Source organism: Zosterops lateralis (genome assembly GCF_965231275.1).
Source record: "Zosterops lateralis genome assembly, chromosome: 6".
NCBI lineage: Eukaryota > Metazoa > Chordata > Aves > Passeriformes > Zosteropidae > Zosterops > Zosterops lateralis.
The window spans coordinates 21,607,985-21,628,574 of NC_139761.1; the positions used below are offsets into that span (position 1 = coordinate 21,607,985).

Below are 20,590 nucleotides of genomic sequence, written 5' to 3' on the forward strand. Positions count from 1 at the left end.
TGGGCCAACAAGTCCCGTGTGAAATGATCTTATCACCTGGAAGTGGAATGCTTCCAAGACCTTTGCAAAACAACCCCAAAGTCTGTGGGTTTTACACAAGTACATGAGAACATTTTTGCCTGACAACATTTACTTTTCTACAATATGCAACAAATACCAGAAATTAAACCAGCCTTCATTTCAGTCATTCCAGAGAACAGACATGGCTCGAAGAACTTAATTTATTTTTTTTTTATGAAAGCACTAATAAACCTTGTGATCTTTTTCCCCCAGCTCTAATTATTCCTTCTGAGTGCTGCCTGTAACCCCTAAGGGAATGTGAAGTACAGGGGCTGCTGATGTGGTTGAATCTTTCCATCTAGTTAAATCTCTTCTCTTTCACTGTTTAGCATTTTACCTGTCCATAATTTATCCCTTGAGTTAAGAAGAGTCATTTATTTTTACCATTTTTATCCTACCATGTGCAGTAACTGGTAGGCATACAGATATCTGATATTAACAATAGCTTATTCCATTACTGTGTATCATCATCTTCATTTGTTACAAGATATTTCATGAACCATTTAATTCTGGGTTTGCAAATGTGAAGAGTGCTGAAGTAGATTCAAAAGGTGCAGAGGATTTAATAGCCTAAATCTACCCCAAAAGACTCCTCAGAATGCATCACAAATATGTTGTTAAAACCAGCTGTGATATTCTCATCAAACAAAAAATGTCCCTGCTCCCAGCCATGCCAAGACCTCCACAGAGCCTGAACTCCTTACTCACCATACTGAGGATCATTTTGGCATGATCATTTTGTGAAGAGATGTATGTGGAAACCTGATACCATTATTGTCCAGAAAGATATTTTCCAAAAAAAAAAAAAAAAAAAAAATCCTGATACAAACAGAAAGGAATTAATCCTTTTGTCTTAGAGAAAGACTTATATTTGGGAAAAATATGTTTCAGATTCTCAGAACCATTCCTTGCCTAATGTTTCTTTTGAGAGAAGCACAGAATAAGCTAGGTTGGAAGGGACACACAAGGATCATTGAGTCAAACTCCTGTCCCCATGTCTTGGTTTGAAAGACAGGTATCTGCTAAGGAGGGGCAGGGCCTCCCTTCGAATTATTATAATTTAGAAAATTAAAGGGGCTTTCAGGCAGAGGTATGGAGATAGGAATAACAGTTCTTTACTGGTATGTATAACAAAGGAAAACAAAAAAACAACGACTACAGCATTAATAATAACAGAACCAGGAACCTCAAGGGGCTTTGTGAAACAAAGCCCAAGGCAGTCCAATCTCTTGGGACTCTGAGAGCAACCAAGCTGGAACGATGGAAAATCCCGGGCTGATGGATGATCAGAAGCTCCGTGGTGGCAGCTGGAACACCAGGGATGTCCTGGCAGGGCAAGGGGTGCAGGGCCACAGTGCAGCAAAAAGCCTCAAGGTATTTTGAAATGCCAGCCACTTCCCGACCCCAGTGGCACACCTCTTCAAGTGTTGCACAGTGTTGATTCTTTAATCAACACATCATCAGAAGCAGAAAATAGAGGCAATGGTGTGGTGGTGCATTCCACCCATACACCATTAAATAATACTCCATAGCCAAGGAAGAAGCAGAAATGTCAAAGTAGAAGGGATAAAACATAGTTTTTTCACTGAGACTAATATAACAGCTGGGCAAAGAAGCATTGGCAACTTGTAAGAGGGAAGGAAGGCTCCTGAATCAGGTGGCAATATTGCCAGTTATGACAACAGCAATACTGTTACTAAATGAGTGACAGAAATGGGTAGAAGGGATGACAGATGAGTTTTGCTTAGGAAAATTATTGATAAATGGTGGGTGACAAAGTCTCATATCTTTAGCTTTGTCTGAAGTGCTCATAAGACATCAGCTATCTCAGTGGGAAAGGGAAGTATCTGTCATTCATAGAGGTGGTGACAGAGCTGCTGTCACCACAATGTTAAGCCAAAAGCTGATTCCTACTGGAGATGATGAGTTTGATCACAGTGAGACTGCACAGGATTGCTCGTACCTTCCTCCAAATCTCCCCTGTCCTGAAAGTTGTAGCAGCTTAATTTAGCCTGCAGGAGCAGTTCACCCTTCAGACTGGGAAATGATAAGGCAGACAAAATGACTAGAGGACTGCAAGACAGTTACTCTGCTGTATCATATTCCTGCCTCTTATGATATGATTTTTTCATCTCTGATAGACCATGTTTGTTTCTGTAGTCAGTGTATCCTTTTCTTCCCTGTCTGGCTTCTGTTTCTCTTCTAGATGAACTGTGCCTGGCTCAGTGGGACTCTGCCTTTGCTCCACCAGATGTGATGTAGCAATAGCAACTACTGATTAATAAGTGTCTTTCTTTGTATATGGTGCTGTATATTGCCACTTGAACTCAAATAGTGTCTTTCCTGTGTAAAGCTCCACCTAGTTCCCATATATTAGAACTCCTTGAGAAGTATTTTTCCATATTCCAAATTTTAATTGTCTCTAGAGAGTGCATCTCTTGATTTGATTTAAAGAACTCCTATGTAACATATGCATGCCCATTTAACATAGACAGCACAATTACTTTTTATGCATAAGATTTTCTATTTAAGTCTATATTTTTACACTACTTTAAGTATCTTCCCTTCACTCCCATGTCCCACTCCAGCGATTTCTAAGCAGCAGGTATCAGAATAAATTTTATTCCATTCCATTTGTTCTATATTTTCTGCTTTTTACTGGGTCATTTTCAGCTGGATGAACTGTGAAGTTACTGAGCTTGTTGGAGACTGTGTGAATAGCGCAGAGGAGCGGAATTGGATGGCGGAAGAAAGAAACTGAGACACTGTAAAACTACACCTCCCAGAATGCCTTCCGGCCTACCAGCATGCGCCGCCGTGGCGCGGGTGACGGAGTTACAGAGACTACAACTCCCAGGCCACCCTGCGGGTACGGCGCATGTGCAAGTGTCGCCAACTTCTCCCTGCTCGGCGGCCCGGCTGCGGAGCGGGCGGCGTACGCGGTCAAGATGGCGCTCACCAGGTGGGTCGGGGGGCCCAGCCGGGCCGTGAGGGCGCTGCGGACCCCCCGGCCGGCCCGGGGATTCCCCGCCGCGCTGCGGGGTCCGCCGAGGGGAGCGGCCGCGGTCAGGGAGCGCGCTGAGGGGCCGCGGCCTCTCCTGGGAGCTGGCCCGCCGGCCGGGCCGCGGCCGCGCCGAGTGCGACAAGGGCCCGTCGGGCCTGGGGGAGCCCTGGCGGGAGCGAGTGTTTGTCCCCTGGGGAAGGCTCTACCTCTCTCGCCTGTGCACTGCGGCTGGAAGGAGCTCCTCCGCCTCGGTTGGGTCCGTGGGGTTTTGTCGAGGTTTCTTCACCATCAGAGAGGGCGAGCGGGCTTTGTTACGAGTTGTGTCTCTCCCAGGGCATGGGACTGTAGTTGCGGTGGCTGCCCTGGAATCCCGAGTGTCTCTGGTTACTTTCTTAGTAAACGCACAAAAGGGCTCTATGGACAAGAAGAGCTTAAAAGGGGAAGTGAAGAAATTTGAGTTCGACTTGCCCTTGGTAGGCAGGTGTCGGGCTTTGAGAGAGGAGGTTGCTGTCAGATCTGTCTGTGGGTGTTTGCCTTGAAAGAAAGGAAGAGCGAGTCATCGGGATTCGAGACATAGGAACATAAAATTTCTTTCTTACTCGTAGTAGTGTAAAGAATACCAGTGATATGTGACATTCCTGTTGGAAAACGGGCATGGTCACTCTTCTGTTCAAACACAATGTGGATGTGGGTGAATTTAGCAGTGGTTTTTTTAGGAGTCTTCCAGAATGCTGAGAAAGCACACATTGCCTTTGCCACTCTGATCTCAGAAGTTACTGAATCTCAGAAGTTGCTCTCACACTTAGGAGTGCAATGCTCAAATTTCATAAATTGTTTCTTAGTAGAGAGTGATTGTAGAGAAAGTATTAACTTAGAAAGAAGTTGACTCAAGCATAGTTGAGTGTCTGTGAGTGAAGTTACCAGAATGAACTTTTTTATGTCATTCTCTTTTGGTTGCTGTCCGTGGATGTCCAGCTTTTTGCCAGCTCCAACCCAGCTGTCCCAAGATCAGCTGGAACTAGAAGAAAGAGCGAGAGCTCAGAGGTCCAGGCAGACTGCTCTGGTCTCCTCACGAAGGGAACCGCCTCCGTACGGATACCGGAAAGGATGGATACCACGGGCACTAGAGGTAAATATTGACATTAATGCAGTAGTAGTGTGTCTGCTGAAGGGGAAAAAAAAAAGTTCTGAAGTAGGAATAAATTCTGAACACCTTGAATGTAGCTGAGAATTGTGCAAAGCCTTACAGTGTGCATCATCCAGACCACGTGATATATTCTTGTGTTGGGAGAGGTTCTAATCCACCAGATTTCTTAAAACATTTGATGGTAAACAGGATGCTCTATGTCTACTTCTCTTCAGAGATTATGTTGAAAGATGGAAATATGTCTGGGGTCCCTTGGGTTTACAGTCTGGGAACACAAGGTTCCCCTGAGAAAGACATCCATATTGTTCTTCTGTTAGTGTTAAATACACATTCTGGATTATAGCTGAAATAAATGAACATGTGTGTATCTGGGAAGAGACCATATATGTGTTCTGTTCAAAAAGCAGCTGCTATTGGGAGACAAAACTATTACAGTTGGAAGGAAACTTAGAAATTAGTCAAATATTTGTTGCTCAAATATGTTACTGGCTAAAGGGTTTTGAACAATGTTGTGTGTCATTAGTTGTAATCCTTGCCAGTTTAGCGTAATCTGAACTGGAACTGCTAAAGGTAGAAAATACAGATGTGTAGCTCTGATTACAAAACTGTTTTAGTACAGTCTCTCGCTGTGAACTGGAAAAACCTTGCAGTATGAAGTGATCCTTGACAATAACTTGTGAGAGCTGTTCTAGTGGGTCAGAAGCCAGTTCTCCTGGGAGCAGGCATGCTATCACACTAGTTCATGTATGATCCTACATGGTTTCCAAATACGATAATTTCATCAGCTTGTAACAGTGTTGCCCTCATTTATGTTCCAGTGCCATTTTTGTAAATCTGACATTGTTCTGTGTTGATCCATGTACTTCAAATGGTATTTCCAGTGGCTCACTGAAAGAAAACATGTTTTTGTGGGTTCAGCATTAGGTCATACGCTGCATATGTATGATGTCAAAAATTATACTTCCATTATGCCCAGTGTAGGTTTCCCTTCTTATACTGTTGAGAACTAAAGTTAGTATTTTAGTGCTTATTCTTTCTTATTGTTAATAAAGAACTTTTTTAAGAAGCCAGGTGCTGATGGTTTGTGAAAAGTTTGCAGCACCACAAATTAATACACATCCTAGATAGCCTGTTAAGGGCTCCTTTCTGCTTCATAAACAAGTGCAAATTACAATAAATGCTTTTAAAGCGTAACCTTTTTCCAGTGACCCTGGACTGCTGTTGCTGGAAAATGCAAAACCTGTTCTTAATACATAAAGAGTTATGCAAAAAATAAATAAATAAATTGAAGAATGACTGAATTTGGTTCTGGCTAATACTTTAACAACTAATTGTTGAATGTGGGGCATCTAGTGGAAAACTTCAGATAATAGAAACTATGTTTCAAGGAGCATTTGCAGATGGCATAAGCGCGCTGTCCCTGTTTGCAAGTGCTGTGTTTGGTCATGTCCAGTCTCAGCCCACTCTGTCCCCGTGGTGGTAACTGCTTGGTCACATGGTGAGCATGGAGGGAGATTGATCTGCTCAAGACATCCATTCTTATTTTTTGATCGCTTTTGTTACCAAACTCCACATAAGCCATGCCATTGCATCAGAGAAAGGGCTAGATGCTCCTGCTGCTTTAAGCAAATGCTTCCTTCAAAGTGTTGCATTTGAAACGGTAACCTGAAGTTGTTTATGAATGGTACCACTGCATTCTCTGTGGTACTGAGCCAGGACAATCTGCTTTAAGAAGTCTTTTGGTTATCTGCTTATTAAATGCTTTTACACCAACACCTTGTAGGGGAGAGGAATAAACTGTAAGAATATTGGGCTTTGGGTGCTGGCCCAATTTTCAGTGTATTTACGTGTCAAAGTAAGGAAATGTTTGACACATGTAGCATTGTAAAGCTGTGAGCTACAGACTTTGAAAAGAATGGAATGCTTTTTTATCTTCTTCACTTCATTATGGTGTGAAAAGCAAAAACTAACTAGTAGAAGTCTTCATTAAAATGCTGCTCTTGTGATTTTAGTTGCTTTATTTCAGAAGGTCAGTTTTTGAAGTTCTAATTAATACCTCAGGTGATAATTAAATACTTAATTTTGTATTGTCTGTAGCACAATATTGTCTACACATTCAAATCAGTAATATCTGTTCCTACTTTGTGCTGGGAATAATTGCTGCAAGATGTCTCTCCATTTCAGTGTCTTTTAATAACTGTAAATTCTCTCATTAACTGCTCACTTACCAGGGAAATAATAGTTACTGGAGTATTCTTGCCAAGTTCCTTTCTGTTGAAATCAATCTGCTCCTCCATCTCACTTTTTTTTGTCTTTTGGACATTGACTAGTTTTTCTTTTCTGCAGGATTTTGGAGATGGAGGTGCTTTCCCAGAAATTCATGTGGCCCAATATCCATTGGATATGGGCCGAAAGAAGAAAATGTCGAATGCTTTGGCTGTTCAGGTGGATGCAGAAGGAAAAATAAAATACGACGCAATTGCCCGGCAAGGACAGTCAAAGGACAAGGTAATACTCCTTCCAATATGTCAGCTGCCATGTATACTTGAAAAGTTGTATGGACACATTGTGTATACTTGAACTCACTGATCTGGCATTAGCCCACATTTCTATTTAGCACAAACTATCAAATATTTAGTAAAAAAAAATCTTCAAATAGAATTAATATTTTAACACCTTCGTCTTGAAAAATAATTCCAGACATTAGACAAAGCCTGATGGAACTTACTTGAAGTCCCCTCAATTAAAATATTGCCACTGCTGGTTTTTTCTGTTTAGTCTAACTCCTATTCTAGGAGCTACTTGTTTGGTCTGAGTTAGGAAGCAAATTTTGCTTTTGCTACAGCTTATTGACATTTTGAAGTTGAATTTAATGTTCTGTCTTTTTGTACAGGCAGCAGTTCCATCACCCAGCCCCTATCTCTAGGTGTCTTGTCAGCAGTTTCTACTATTACAGTGGTTCATCTCTCTTGCATCTGTCCCCTTACATATTTAAAAAATTGTTGCTTCAGAGAATTTTCCTTGAAAAATACTGCCATAGATGTGATAGTCTGACAAGCCTCCTGTCTGGGTTTGGCAGAAAGTCTGCTAGACATGAAATGCTGGGTAACATTGACAGGCCTGGATACGTGACCTTACGGGTCTGTGAATGGAGTTCTGTCTGGTTGTCGAGATGAAGGATTTCTAGCTTAGCTGTGTGGTTAGCTCTTGTGCTGCTGCAAATTCTTTCAGTACTTTCTCTACTTACATTACTAAAAGCCAGGCTAAAATAATGCATTTATAGTGTTGTATTTTGCTGAGACATATGCTGTCCCCTTATTAGGAAAATAAGAACATGTAATTGCATCCTGTGTTTTTATGAAGAGATAAGAAAGAGTGAAATGAAGGAATGGAATTGTTAAGTCCCTTCCTTTTTTCCAGCAAGAATAACTTTATATGCTGGAACTTGATTTCTTCTTCATGGCCCAAGGCTGTGACTTATTTGTTAAAGGAGAAAAAAAACCATCATGAGGCTTATTTACAAGGTTTTTTTCCCCAAGATTGTCAATTCAATCAAAACATTTACAAGAGAGCAGTTCCATTGTTGAAGGAGGTCCTGTGACAGCTATGGAACAGGTCAAGAGAACATGAATCTAACTCAAATAATCAAAAGTGTTACTTACTTGCAACTTATTTGCCTTTGTGACGGAGGTTGGTTTGAGAGTTTGTTACCAGTTTTTTATCTGGAGTGTTACCAGGCTTACAACCATGTAATCTTAATGATTTCTAAAATTTTATATTCTTCATATGAAGAAACCATTCTTTGACAAGGAAGGAATTCATGCTACATTGCTTGATAGTAAGTTCTTGATTTACATGTAGGATTGATGAGCACTGAACAGGGCTGGTTGTGATATATAGAATAAAATATGTAAAAGTTTTCTGTCTAGCAAATTAAGAAATTTCCATCAAGAGACTTGCATCTGTCAAGTGCTTTGTGAGGCTCAAAATGTGATTGATGTCTAAATCCTGCATGTGGTACAGTATCTTAACCAGTTAGGTAATATTATTCTCTTACCAAATGCAGTGGCATGCAGATTTCTAATTGCTGCCTGTTAAAGCTGCCCCAGCCAAGAAATTGCATAACTGTAGCAAAACTTGAGGTTTTTCTTTCTGCCTAGAAGAAAGTAGCAATCAGAGTGAAATATCTAAAACACAGGCTCATGCTTCCTTTCAAATTTTGTAGATTGAAAAATGGTAGTAGATGGGCACAGTACAATATCAAGCAATCCCAGTCTCTTCTTTATCTTAGATGTATGAAATGTCTCAACATTACTCATAAAACAAGATGTCTAGAAAAACAACAAAAAGAAATGTAAATTCTTTATCTGCCTCTTTATATCACTTCAGAAAAGTGATTACAATTAAAACATGCAAGTGTATATGTGCATTTATTTCTGTTCACCAGCACTACTAAATTCTAATGTCTTCCAGGTTATTTACAGCAAATACACAGATCTTGTGCCAAAAGAGGTCATGAATGTGGATGATCCTGAACTGCAAAGACCAGACGAGGAAGCAATTAGAGAGGTATTGTATGCACTGATGTGCCTAGTTAGCAGTGGCATGCTTTTTGTCTTGCAATGGGATGAGATGTACACTGTGGTATTTTTTTTTTTTTTCAGATAACAGAGAAGACAAGAGCAGCCTTGGAAAAATCAGTCTCCCAAAAAGTTGCAGCAGCCATGCCAGTTCGAGCTGCTGACAAACTAGCTCCTGCACAGTATATTCGGTGTGTAGTGCTGGTGTTTGTGTAAGATGTTGTGATGTACAAAATAGATTAAAATTGGCATATCTGTTGAATTTCTGAGAGCAGAAATTCCTCTCGAATAAGGAATATGAAACTGCCTTTTGTATTTTGAATTAACCCACTAATGATCACCTAGTTAGAAGTGTGTAGAAATACGTCAATAACGTGTTGTGAGTTATGGCACTTCGGAGGGGTTTTTGTTTTAGCAACAAAACACAGATTTGCCAGAGATCACTGTTAATGATGCTGCCCTGGAGGCAAAGTATTTACTGCAAGTTTCAAGCCACAACAAGACATGTAACAAAGTTCTTTCTTCAAAGAACATGAGCAGTTGGAAACAATTTGAATTATGAGGAGGCTACTACTTAATTATGATGATTTTCTGTTTCAAACACAAAGTTTCATGACAGGGTTACACTTGGCTTGAGGTTAATTCTGAAAAAAAGTATGTGAAGAGGTTCTTAAAGAACAGTAAGAAGACACCAGGGCTTCACAGACATAGATAGGGAGTATTGTAACAAGCTAGGGGTACTGTACTTGTTTTTCTTGTATTTCAGAATCTAGATAGAAACAGGAGACTGTAGCCCTGAAGAGAAGTTACATTCTGTCTGGTGTAACTGAGTTTGCACTCATCTGTGCAGTATCATCTGTGCAGTTACCTGCTGCTGGCATTCATAGTGGGGTAGTCTTAAACTGTTGTGGATAAAATGAAACCACAGCTAGAGCAGTGAACTGAATGAAAATGGAGGTGGGGAAGGAATATGTAACTGTGTGCAGAGAACTGAGCACTCTGTTTTATTCAGGTACACACCATCTCAGCAAGGTGTTGCATTCAACTCTGGAGCAAAACAGAGAGTTATTAGAATGGTGGAAATGCAGAAGGACCCTATGGAGCCTCCAAGATTCAAGTAAGTACTCGCAGCTTGTTCATGACAAATAGAAGATTCTGAAGTGTATTTCTGTGCAACATGCTGATTGTAATGGTAATTGTTTTCTTAATGCTCAGAATTAACAAGAAGATTCCTCGAGGACCACCATCTCCTCCAGCACCTGTCATGCACTCTCCAAGTAGAAAGGTATGAAATGCCGTAATGTTCTCAGTTTTGAATGCTTAGGTGGACCCACAAATTCTTCTTTGATCTAGTTAATTTCTGTGTACCTTCTTACTGATCTGGTGTGATGTTAAGTGATAAACTTGGTGCCCAGTGCAGTCTTTTTGTTTGGTTGTTTTTTTTCTTTTTTTTTTTTTTTCATTTGGGCAGTTCTGTAAGTAGCTGTATTTTTATTTATCTCGTCAAAGGTTGAGTAGATGTCTCATATATTTTATGCAGAGCTGCATTGCTGAATTTGTTCGTGGCATGAACAAATGTTCATGTTCAAGGCTTTAGCCTGGTTACTCTTATGTTGCTTTTAGCCAACACTGTTAAGATAGTCCTTAATAACACTAACTTGTGTCATTAAGGATTAGCTCCTTCTGAGAGATGAGTGTAATGGTGTTTGGGACAACTTGAATAGCTGCTAAATGTGCAGATGTTGACAAGCTGGCTGTGAGTAGGGCCTGTGTAATGAAAGCTTAAGAGGATGCTGAAGAGCCATCGGGACTTTATTCAGTGTTGGCAAAGATACGTGCAAAAATAAATCCCATGGCAGGGGGTTTGGATCAGCTGATCTCTAAGGTCCCTTCCAATCAAACCATTCCTTGATTCTTTAATCTTACTGCTGCTAGGAAGAGTTGGGGTTTTGTGGTGGAGTCCTGAACTTTCTACTCTAACTTATTTCAATAGTTTCTTAGCTGCCTTACAGAAAGAAAACAGTATTTCTTTTTACTATAAATCTGAAGATGACTTTGTTTCTTCTCTTAAATCAGATGACTGTGAAAGAGCAGCAAGAGTGGAAAATTCCTCCGTGCATTTCAAACTGGAAAAATGCAAAGGTAATTAAGTTGTCGTAAATTTATTTTCCTAATGTTGCACCCTGATGGGAAACTTCTATGAATGATTTAAGCTTGAATAATATTGATTTTAAACATCTAGAATTAGGTAAACTGGCTGCTTCCAACATGGAGAACACATGGTGGTACAGCTCATTTTTCTTCAGTTTGGCATATAAGGGTTGTCCAATTGAGAGTACAGAACTGAGGATGAATATGTTACTTCATGACAGAGATTATAAATTTTGAGAGGAAAAAATTATATTAATTAAAATCCCCATAATAGTGGAGTCCAAAGTCAAAATCTCTCAAGGCAGCAAAGTAAAGCCATGTAAACTGAAAAAGAGCACAGTATCAGAGACCTAAGTATGTTTCTTTTTAATAGTCCAGTTCATATTTCTGGAAAGTTTTCCTTGTTGCATTCTTTCATTAATTAATTTTTATCACTGGTCAGCTAGCTATTTTCTTTCCTTGTTTGAGTAGGTCTCTCCTATCCCTTTGATTTTTATCAGTCGTTAAGTTTATGCTCCTAGAGAAGAGAGAATTTATTTGCTGCAGTAACTGGTCTAATCATTCTGAAATGTACTAAACTGTTGTCCTGAGACAGCCTCTTCAAATGGAGGAAGGAAAAGCTGCATGTTTGGATGTTACTTTTTTCCCCTACCCCAACACAGCTGTTTAACTGGGACTGACGCTAATTGGGAGATCAAATTTTAGGTTACAGATGCTAAAACCAAAGCAAAAATTTTGTAGAGCTCACTAAAAAAATCTTAAAATATAATCTATAAATAATTTTGAGTTTCAGCTTTGGAAAACAAAATTGGCATTTAGTGTGCCTTACTTTTGCTGGCTGCCTTGTCCCTTACTTTCTCGTTTTGAATCAACTAATCACTTAACAGATATTAAACAGTTTAGGTGAAACAATTATTAAGGAAAAAAGGTTAAAACAGCTTAGAGACTTGAGAAGCGATTATCTGTAGTTCTTAACACAAAGCAAAAAGTGGACCTTACTACTTGAAAACTGTGTTTTGTCCTAAGATGAACCTTGAAGGGAAGCTGTGATTCAGATTTGGTGGGAGGGTGGAATTGGAGTGAAGCTTTTCATTTCCTGGCAAGAATTTGAAGTACATATGAAAAGGAGATCCATTGAGGTATAATGATAGGCTGTGAATTTTCTATGTGTTTTTGTTTTCTTACCCCACAAATATAATAATGCTTGTTATTACAAATATTGTTTGTGATTAACTGCCTCTCTGTTTCCCCTGTAGGGTTACACCATTCCATTAGATAAGCGTCTGGCTGCAGATGGCAGAGGATTGCAGACTGTTCATATCAATGAAAACTTTGCCAAACTTGCTGAGGCACTCTACATTGCTGACAGAAAGGTCAGATAGTTCTTTAAACTGTTTTGTTCCATATAGTTTTACCATCTTTGTATGTTAATTTCCTGTGAATAGGTTATAGCTTTTTGATTTGTCCTGCTTGTTTGCTGACATAACGCCTTATCCACACTATCTCTGAATCGTGGGCTCAGCGTGGGTTAAGTTATTGGAAATCATGAGTCTTGTCTCTCAGCTCTGCTGTGGCTGATGGACTTTAAGCTTCCTAATTTTGGCTTAATTTCTGTCCTGTTTACTGGCTAACTCCATGACAGATCTTCTTGTATCCCACGTGCTGTGCTTTCTGTATTTTTAACCCTCTCTTATTTGTGCAGGCTCGGGAGGCAGTAGAGATGCGTGCCCAGGTGGAGAGGAAGATGGCTCAGAAAGAAAAGGAGAAACACGAAGAAAAGCTCCGAGAGATGGCTCAGAAAGCCAGGGAGAGAAGAGCAGGGATCAAAACCCATGTTGAAAAAGGTACATTTCTTTGTTGCTAAGATGCAATGGCTTTTTTTAACACTGTGAAGTGTGGGTTTGGAGCAGTAATCTGAGAATTTAAATTATCCAAATACTAGCTGAAATTTCTAAGTATAATATCAGTTTGTGTCTTTGTTGGTTAATTCACTGGCTGGTTTGGTGGGATGCAGGTTTGAACCTCACATCAGTATGTTGGTGTATACAGGTTTAGGACACTGAGAATTTTGGAGTTAATAATGGATCAGTGCAAGTGATGGCTTTCATGGACAGTTCTAAATGAACTTTTTAAAGCTTATTGCAGATGAAGGGCAGCTTTGTCTAGAACAACTAAACCAGATTTAAGTTTTCAAAGGTCGTAAATGCAATATTCTGGCTCTTGCACTGTTGTAACTGATCTTTCAGAGCCGCAATTTTCTTGGCCAGTAGGCCCCAAAAAACCCTGCTGTCAACCTAACTAAATTGTCTCCATTGTGATGTCTTATGTTCTGATTGAAATTACACTTCAAAAATCAAGATTATGAACTTAGAGAGGAGTTAGAATCTCTCCAGAAGGTGGAGGGATATGGTCATATAATGCCAAATCGTGCAGCTGGGATGTACTAAAATCTTACCAACAGGCTAGGGGCCGGCCAGCTGGAGAGCCACTCTGTTGGAAAGGACCCAGGAGTTGTAGTGGACAATATGCTGAATATAAGCCAGCAGTGTGCCCTGGCAACAGTAATGCTAAGGGCATACAAAGCTGCATCTGCAGGAGTGTAACCCGTAAGTCAAGGGAAGTAATAACTTCCTTTTATTGGTGACCTGTTAGACTGCATCTAGAATACTCTGTGCGGTTATGGGCCTCCAGGTACAAGAAAGACATTGATAAATGGGAGTCAGTTCAGTGGAAGGCCATCACAATGGTCATGGGGCTCTAGTAACTGCCTGCTCAGGAGACGCTGAGAGAATAGGGCTTGTTCTGCTAGGAGATGATGTGCCATTGGGGCCAGATAATGGGAAGGTTACCCACAAGGTCATCCCATAATGATGCCTAAATGATTATCAGATCTCTTCACCAAGTTGTATAGTGGAAGAATGAGACAGTGGTCAAGAGTTGAAGCAGGAGGTTTCAGCTATGTGTCAGGAGAAAAATTTTCCTCATGGTGAAAGAGCTTCTGATAGTACAGCAGTGGAACAGGTTGCCTAGGAAATCTGTCAGTCTCCATCCTTGCAGGTTTTGCTCTCCTGAATGGGAAAAAGCCCTGACCAACCTGATTTAAATTCAGCATTGATAGCAGGAGGTTGTGATTTCCTGATCACTGATACTGCATCACAGAATGTTCTTCAAAACACTTAAATGTCTGCATGTTTCAATGATATATTTTTATGCTTAGAATTATGATATAATGATCTGTAAATGTCTTAGGATATTAATCCCTAGATGGACACTTATTCTAAGCTATTGAAAGTTGGAAGGACACAGCTGTTAGGGTATGTCTGCTTTGGCTTGCCAAGGATAGTCACTTGCTTGGGGCATAAGAAAGCTGTGGTGTTCGTGTGTTCAGTTTATTTAAAGTGTAACATTTTAAATAGTGCTAATGATCACTACTGTTCTGTTAAAGAATACTGAATTGAATTACTCTGCCAATGTCTGTGGCATAATTAATTCCAACTTCAAATATTTGTCTATAATGAGCAATCTTGTACTTGTTCAGAGGATGGAGAAGCTAGAGAAAGAGACGAAATCAGACATGACCGGCGCAAAGAGAGACAGCATGACAGAAATCTTTCCCGGGCTGCCCCTGATAAAAGGTGAGTCACAAAAAAGAGCTGGTTTATTCCTGTACTGGCACTGGCTTCCTCACTAGGCAACCTGTTACTGGGCTTTCCTTTTCTTGATGTAAGTGCCTGAATTGTATATTCTGGAGACAGTCACTGGTATGAAGCACAGTTTATTCATTGTGTGAAAAGGTGTTAAGATACTGGAGTACTCTCTTCAAAGCATAGAATTTTCCATGTGAATGGGAGAGAGTGGTGTGCTGTGTTGGTTTTGGGTGGGTTTCTCTTCAGCAGGACTTTGGTATGTTCAGGTTTAATTAACATGTTGACAACAGAGATTGAAACCTGAATCTTTTGGTGAGACTAGAGTTAGCAATTTTTCTTCTTAAAATGAAGCTATTCATTTTAAGTAAGCTTAGATTTATGAAGGTATGCTGAAGTATCTTATTAGTTGAAGCCACTGAGACTTCTGAGTGCAAATGGTTTCTGGATGCTTAAAGTCTCTAATATGTTGAAATTGGATTGCTTGGCCTTTCCAGAACCTAACTACACTGATTCTTGCAAAAAATAAATATGACATTTTAGACCGAGTCAGCTTGATGTGAATTGCAGATAGTGGAAAGCAAATTTAAATGTCATGCCCACTGTACGTAACTTTTCCAATTGTTTCCTTTGCCAGGAGACAAATTTTAAATGTTACCTAGTAAGGAAGAACAACAGTCCAAATCTGGCTCCTGAGGCAAATAGTTAGCAAGAAATACAGGATCAGGTTGCAATTGAGCATGTCAACATATATCGTTTACTGACCTCATAAAACTTTCAAATTTTTAATTCAGGTCAAAGCTGCAAAGAAATGAGAACAGAGACATCAGTGAAGTTATTGCCCTGGGGGTACCCAACCCCAGGCCTTCCAATGAAATCCAGTATGACCAAAGGCTGTTCAACCAGAGCAAGGTAAAATACCTTCTCACAGCTGTGTAACTTTCTATGGGAATATGCTCATCCTTCCTTTGTGGGTCCAGCTAGAATACTAAAGGGAGCCTGTTCTTATGGTTGGTGTAGATGCATTCAGAAAAAAATTCTTTACTTAAGTGATTAGGAAACTCTTGATTTCCTTTATCCAGAGCCTATTAAAAAAAAAAAAAAAAACCAAAAAAAAACAAAAAAAAACACCCCAACCAACCAACCAAACCCCCTGAATATTCTTAGTGTATAGCTGGATTAAAGTGGTTTTGTTGTGATTTTTCTCACTGGGGAGTGGGGAGAAAAACTATTTTGCCTTCAAGCTGCAGTGACCTCATTTTCTTCTCTTGTACAAATGTACTGACTAAATAGGAAATCTGCTTTCAGAGAGAAGCAAGTAAATACTTTCTATTCCCAATATTGCTTGTGTTAATACTTCTGAACATATAAACAGTTAACAGCAACATTTATTTTCCCTGAATTTTATACTATTCAGAGATGACAAAATAGATTGGGCTTCAGCAAATCCCTCAATAGACCTGCAGTTTGTCAATCATTCTTTTTCATATCTCCAATGAAAGACTTGCGGGCAAGAAGGGAAAGCTGATGAACCAAAAATGAACAAGCAGACACTTCTACTTTCAGAGTTTATATAAGCCTCTGTGTGATTTGGATCAGTCAGCTTAAATCATGTTTTCCAGAAATTCTGAATGATACACATTTCTGTATGGTTGTACTTAGCTATTACAGACAGCTGTACTTGCAGGGCAGACTGAAATGATCCATTATTCTGAAATGTGGATGGCCTGTAATCCTTCCTGTTGCTCTCTGGAAGAGTAGGACTGAAGCTTGTAATGTCGTGTTCTCTGGACTTAATCCCAGACCCAAACCCACTCATATCCTCATTAAGTGCTTGGAGTAATTTGAAATCAATTGTAAATCACACCATACCATCTTTGTGTAACTGTGTAACATCACCAGTGTATTTTGTTGTTAAAATAAGTTAGCTGATATTTTGTCAATTAACTTGTGCTATTCTGCTGTTCTTCACAGGGTATGGACAGTGGCTTTGCTGGAGGAGAGGATGAAATTTACAATGTTTATGACCAGCCTTGGAGAAGTGGCAAGGATATGGCCCAAAACATCTACAGGCCAAGTAAAAATGTGGATAAGGACATGTATGGTGATGATCTAGAGGCTCGAATAAAGACCAACAGGTAAGGAAATAAATTTAAGAAATATTCTTAATTAGTACTATGAAGACAGTCAACTGTTAATCATCTTCTCCTGCAGGTTTGTTCCTGACAAAGAGTTTTCTAACTCGGATCGTAACACCAGAGGCAGGGGCAGAGATGGACCAGTTCAATTTGAGGAGGATCCATTTGGTTTGGACAAGTTTCTGGAAGAAGCCAAGCAACACGGTGGCTCTAAACGGCCATCGGACAGCAGCCGCCCTAAGGAGCATGAGCATGAGAGCAAAAAGAGGAGGAAGGACTGAATGCCTCTGCTCCTTGAGAGGTAGGAAAATGGACTGCAAGCTTGGACTTCATGCAAAAGGATTTTTAATACTGGGTGTACAGGATGGCGTTGTAACACAGTTCACAACTCTGGCCGTGTGGATATACACACACACTGATTCTTCTACATAGGACAGCCACCCAAGGAGAAGACATGGACACCACTCTGAAACATTTCATAAGGGAATTAATTATTCTTTAGCAAGTTCTATGACTTTCCTGATTCCCCATTGCCCAGCATCTCAGGGTAAGAATGTAGCCCCCTTCCTACAGCTTCAGGTTTTGTAGGTAGCTAAAACTTTGACTTGACCTGTTAAAGGCTTTCCCGCTGTATATAATGATCGTCTTATGCTGTAACAGATGCTGGGCTGTTAATGACTCTGTGTTTTAGTGTGGCTATTACAGTTTATTTGAACAAGGGAGGGGAAACAGCTGGATTCTGTTTTAAAACAAGTACTCATTCATAGTTTCTCAGTAATCTTTATTTTAGTTTCTTTACATTTAGTGAAATAAAGCCTCCTTCCACCACTCACTCACGTGGATTCCTTCTTTGACTGCGTCTTCTCCGGATCTGCTGTTTGAGAGCAAGCTGAAAAAAATGGAAATTACTGAAATTAGCTAGGCCAGAGGGTTTGTTATTTTTCATTTCTGATCACCCAGAACATTGATACAGATAGCAGAAATGTTTATAACCAACTCAGTTTCATAAGCCCCAAGCCAGGGCTTTCCTGACAGGAAAGTTGAATATATAAGCACAGCAATTGCTAGTGGTATCAGCAAAATGCACCTTAAAAGCTTGTGCTTTCAACTGGAAATAATAAAAAGTATCTGTTTAAACCTAGCCTAGAAAAAAATTGGGAAAAGCGCTTACATATTCTAGAGAAGCATACATTTTTAAAGAAATGAAAATAACTACTGTTGCCTTCTGCTTTTTATTTCACTATAAAGAAGCATCTTAGCTTGCACCTCTTGTGAGAGTAGTCTTTGAAGCCTAGGCAGTTAAGTGCATGTGGCTATCCTTACAGCTTCAAGAATAAAAAGCAACAAAAATTTCCAGGAAATTGACACTAAATACTATGCTACTTCTAGTACCTAATTTGATAATTGCATACAGATAACATCCTAGTTCAGCACAATTCATGAAGGACCAGCCTACTGCCAATCTAATCCCAGCTTAAAGAGTCTTTGTTTCTGCTCCCATTTTTGTACCACAGTTGGAACTTGCAGGTTGGCTCTTCTTGGGAACAGGTACTGAAGTAACCACAACCATCGATAGCTTATGCAGTAATATGAACCATGGCAAGTGAAATACTTTACCACACTCAAAATACTGCATCACTGAAGTCTCTCATCAATTCCTTTTACTATCTCCTAGAATTAAAGTCTCAAAATAAGAAACTAGTTGACAAAAGGATATGGAAGAGTTCTTATTAATTAATCAAAGGCTTGAAGTGATTGTGTCTGATACAGCAGCCTGCCTGTTGTTCATGGCTTCACTCTGTACTATGCTGTCTGAGTAGTTTTATCAGCTGAAGCACATGAAAGTCTGTAAGAAAATTCCCTATTTAGAAAGCATACCAGATGCAAGTTTTGAATTATTTTGACATGAGAGCTGTTAATAAATCAATAGCTTTAGGCAGCCATTGACTCACCATTCTTTATTCCTTACCTGTCAACACCCCTGCACACTAAATGTTGGGAAAGTGGTGAGATGGCTTTCTCCATTTCAGTGCTGGAGTGAAGCTGGAAGATACACCTGTCTGGCTATAGCTGACCAGTCACAGATAAACATTTTTGTATGTGTACTAGATCATTACACTATCTCAATACCACACACTAATGCACTGAGATTGCCAAAGTCTTGTATTTTTTCCTTTATTAACATATAAAATATTAAAGAGGGAGAGAACAAGACCCTATGCTAATGTGAATTTATAGTTGTCTCGAACACATGAAAGCAAGCAGCGGATTTCTCTTGTATGAAATGACAGCTGAAGAAAAATAAATGTCACTAAAGTCTGAAGCTTAGCATCACCTTCTTTGTCATGTTGCCCCTGCTGCTCAACATCCAGATCAGATGTTGGAACCCACCTGCAGAATCCTGCATTACAAACTGCAAACTCATTGCCTAACAAATCCCAAACAGTTTTATTGCATTCACATTACTTTAACATAGTAGGAGTTTTTGGTCTCTTGAGTGTGATCTCTCTGGTATTTCTTATGATCTTGACCCTTACCAACTCAAGTTGAGAGGAGTGAATAACCAAAAGTGGTAACAATTTAAAAAACAATAAAAGCACGCTGAGTGACAAAATCCTTAACCACACTTTGAAAGTATATGGTAATACTTTCATGTTATTGTGTCCAGTTGAAGGCAAAATTAGAGTCAACTCGTCACACTACTTTATTCGAGGAATTAGCACATTACCTTGGAACCTTCAAGAACGTGGGAGTCCTTCTGTAACACATTCTGAACGTCCTCTGGAGTTGAGAATTTAATCCAGCAATAACGTCTGTGAAAGCCTGTATCTCTGTCCTAATTAGCAGTTAAAAAAACAAAATGCAATTACTACAGGAAATATTCACATAAACTGTTAAAAACTTTCTACTAATATTGAATTTAAGGATTCAGAAATTACCAGGAGCCTTTTTCACCCTAAGACATTTGCTGTCAGTGACAGCATGGGGTATCTAGCAAGGCTATTCTACATCACTTTCAGTTTGAATTAGCAATAATAACAATCACAATCTTAAGATATAATTAAAGCCGGGAATAATGTATAGACAGTAGCTTAAAACTGCAGTATTTATCTACTAATAAGCCAGTCACAACAGAACTGACATTTAAATGGCCACGGTATTTGAAAAACATTCAGCAAGATAATGCAGCTGCTTAAGAGACTACACAACCACAGTGCAATTCAGAATGACAAGCACTGACTGCACTGAAAAGAAAAAAAGCTATTTTTAGAAATCATTTGCCAGTCAGAAAAGACAGTTGTCAATAAACAGGTGATAATGAAGAAAAGCCAGGTATATCCAAGTGCCTTCTATCCCTACGCTGATCCCACTCAGAGCTCACACCAGCTCAGGCACTCTCCTCATCAGGCGTAACTGGCAACACTTCCACACTGCCTACAAGGTACTGCCTGGTTCTAGTACCACGGTGATGTCTAAATTAGGCTGTCCTACACGGGTCATTTTTGTACTTCTGGGTTTTAAGCATTAATGAAACTCTTCGAGTAATCACTGACTCTAAACATACATCAATGCATCATTTCAGTCAGTGAGGGAGGGGGGTTTGTGGTAAGCTACCAGACACTTTGCAACAAAACAATGCAGTGTGACATGGGCTTGAGGAAAAAAATGGCAGGCTTAAGCTTTAAGAGTTCAAAACAACCAGCCTGTTTCAAACCTTCTCCATTTCCAAACTAATCCTCAACGAGGAGCAAACCTATCAGCTCACTAACTGAAATTCACTACACATTGATCTTAATTTAACAGGATTACTTCACGGGGAGAAACACAAGCAGACAGAACCTTTACGCTTTCAGCAATGGCCTGCA

At 39.8% G+C, this 20,590-nt stretch overlaps 1 protein-coding gene across 1 annotated transcript; it reads left to right on the forward strand.

Moving 5' to 3' along the window:
- Nucleotides 1-2,938: 2,938 nt before the first annotated feature.
- Nucleotides 2,939-17,556, forward strand: SNW1 (SNW domain containing 1; the record flags this gene model as incomplete). The annotated part of the gene is given in 15 exon segments (XM_083862721.1): nt 2,939-2,974; nt 2,976-3,022; nt 4,040-4,193; nt 6,558-6,719; nt 8,685-8,780; nt 8,876-8,982; nt 9,804-9,908; nt 10,007-10,076; nt 10,868-10,933; nt 12,199-12,315; nt 12,645-12,786; nt 14,481-14,577; nt 15,381-15,498; nt 16,561-16,724; nt 16,801-17,556. Coding segments are annotated over 15 exon segments (1,686 nt in total). The 3' UTR covers nt 17,006-17,556.
- Between the last annotated feature and the right edge of the window lie 3,034 nt (nt 17,557-20,590).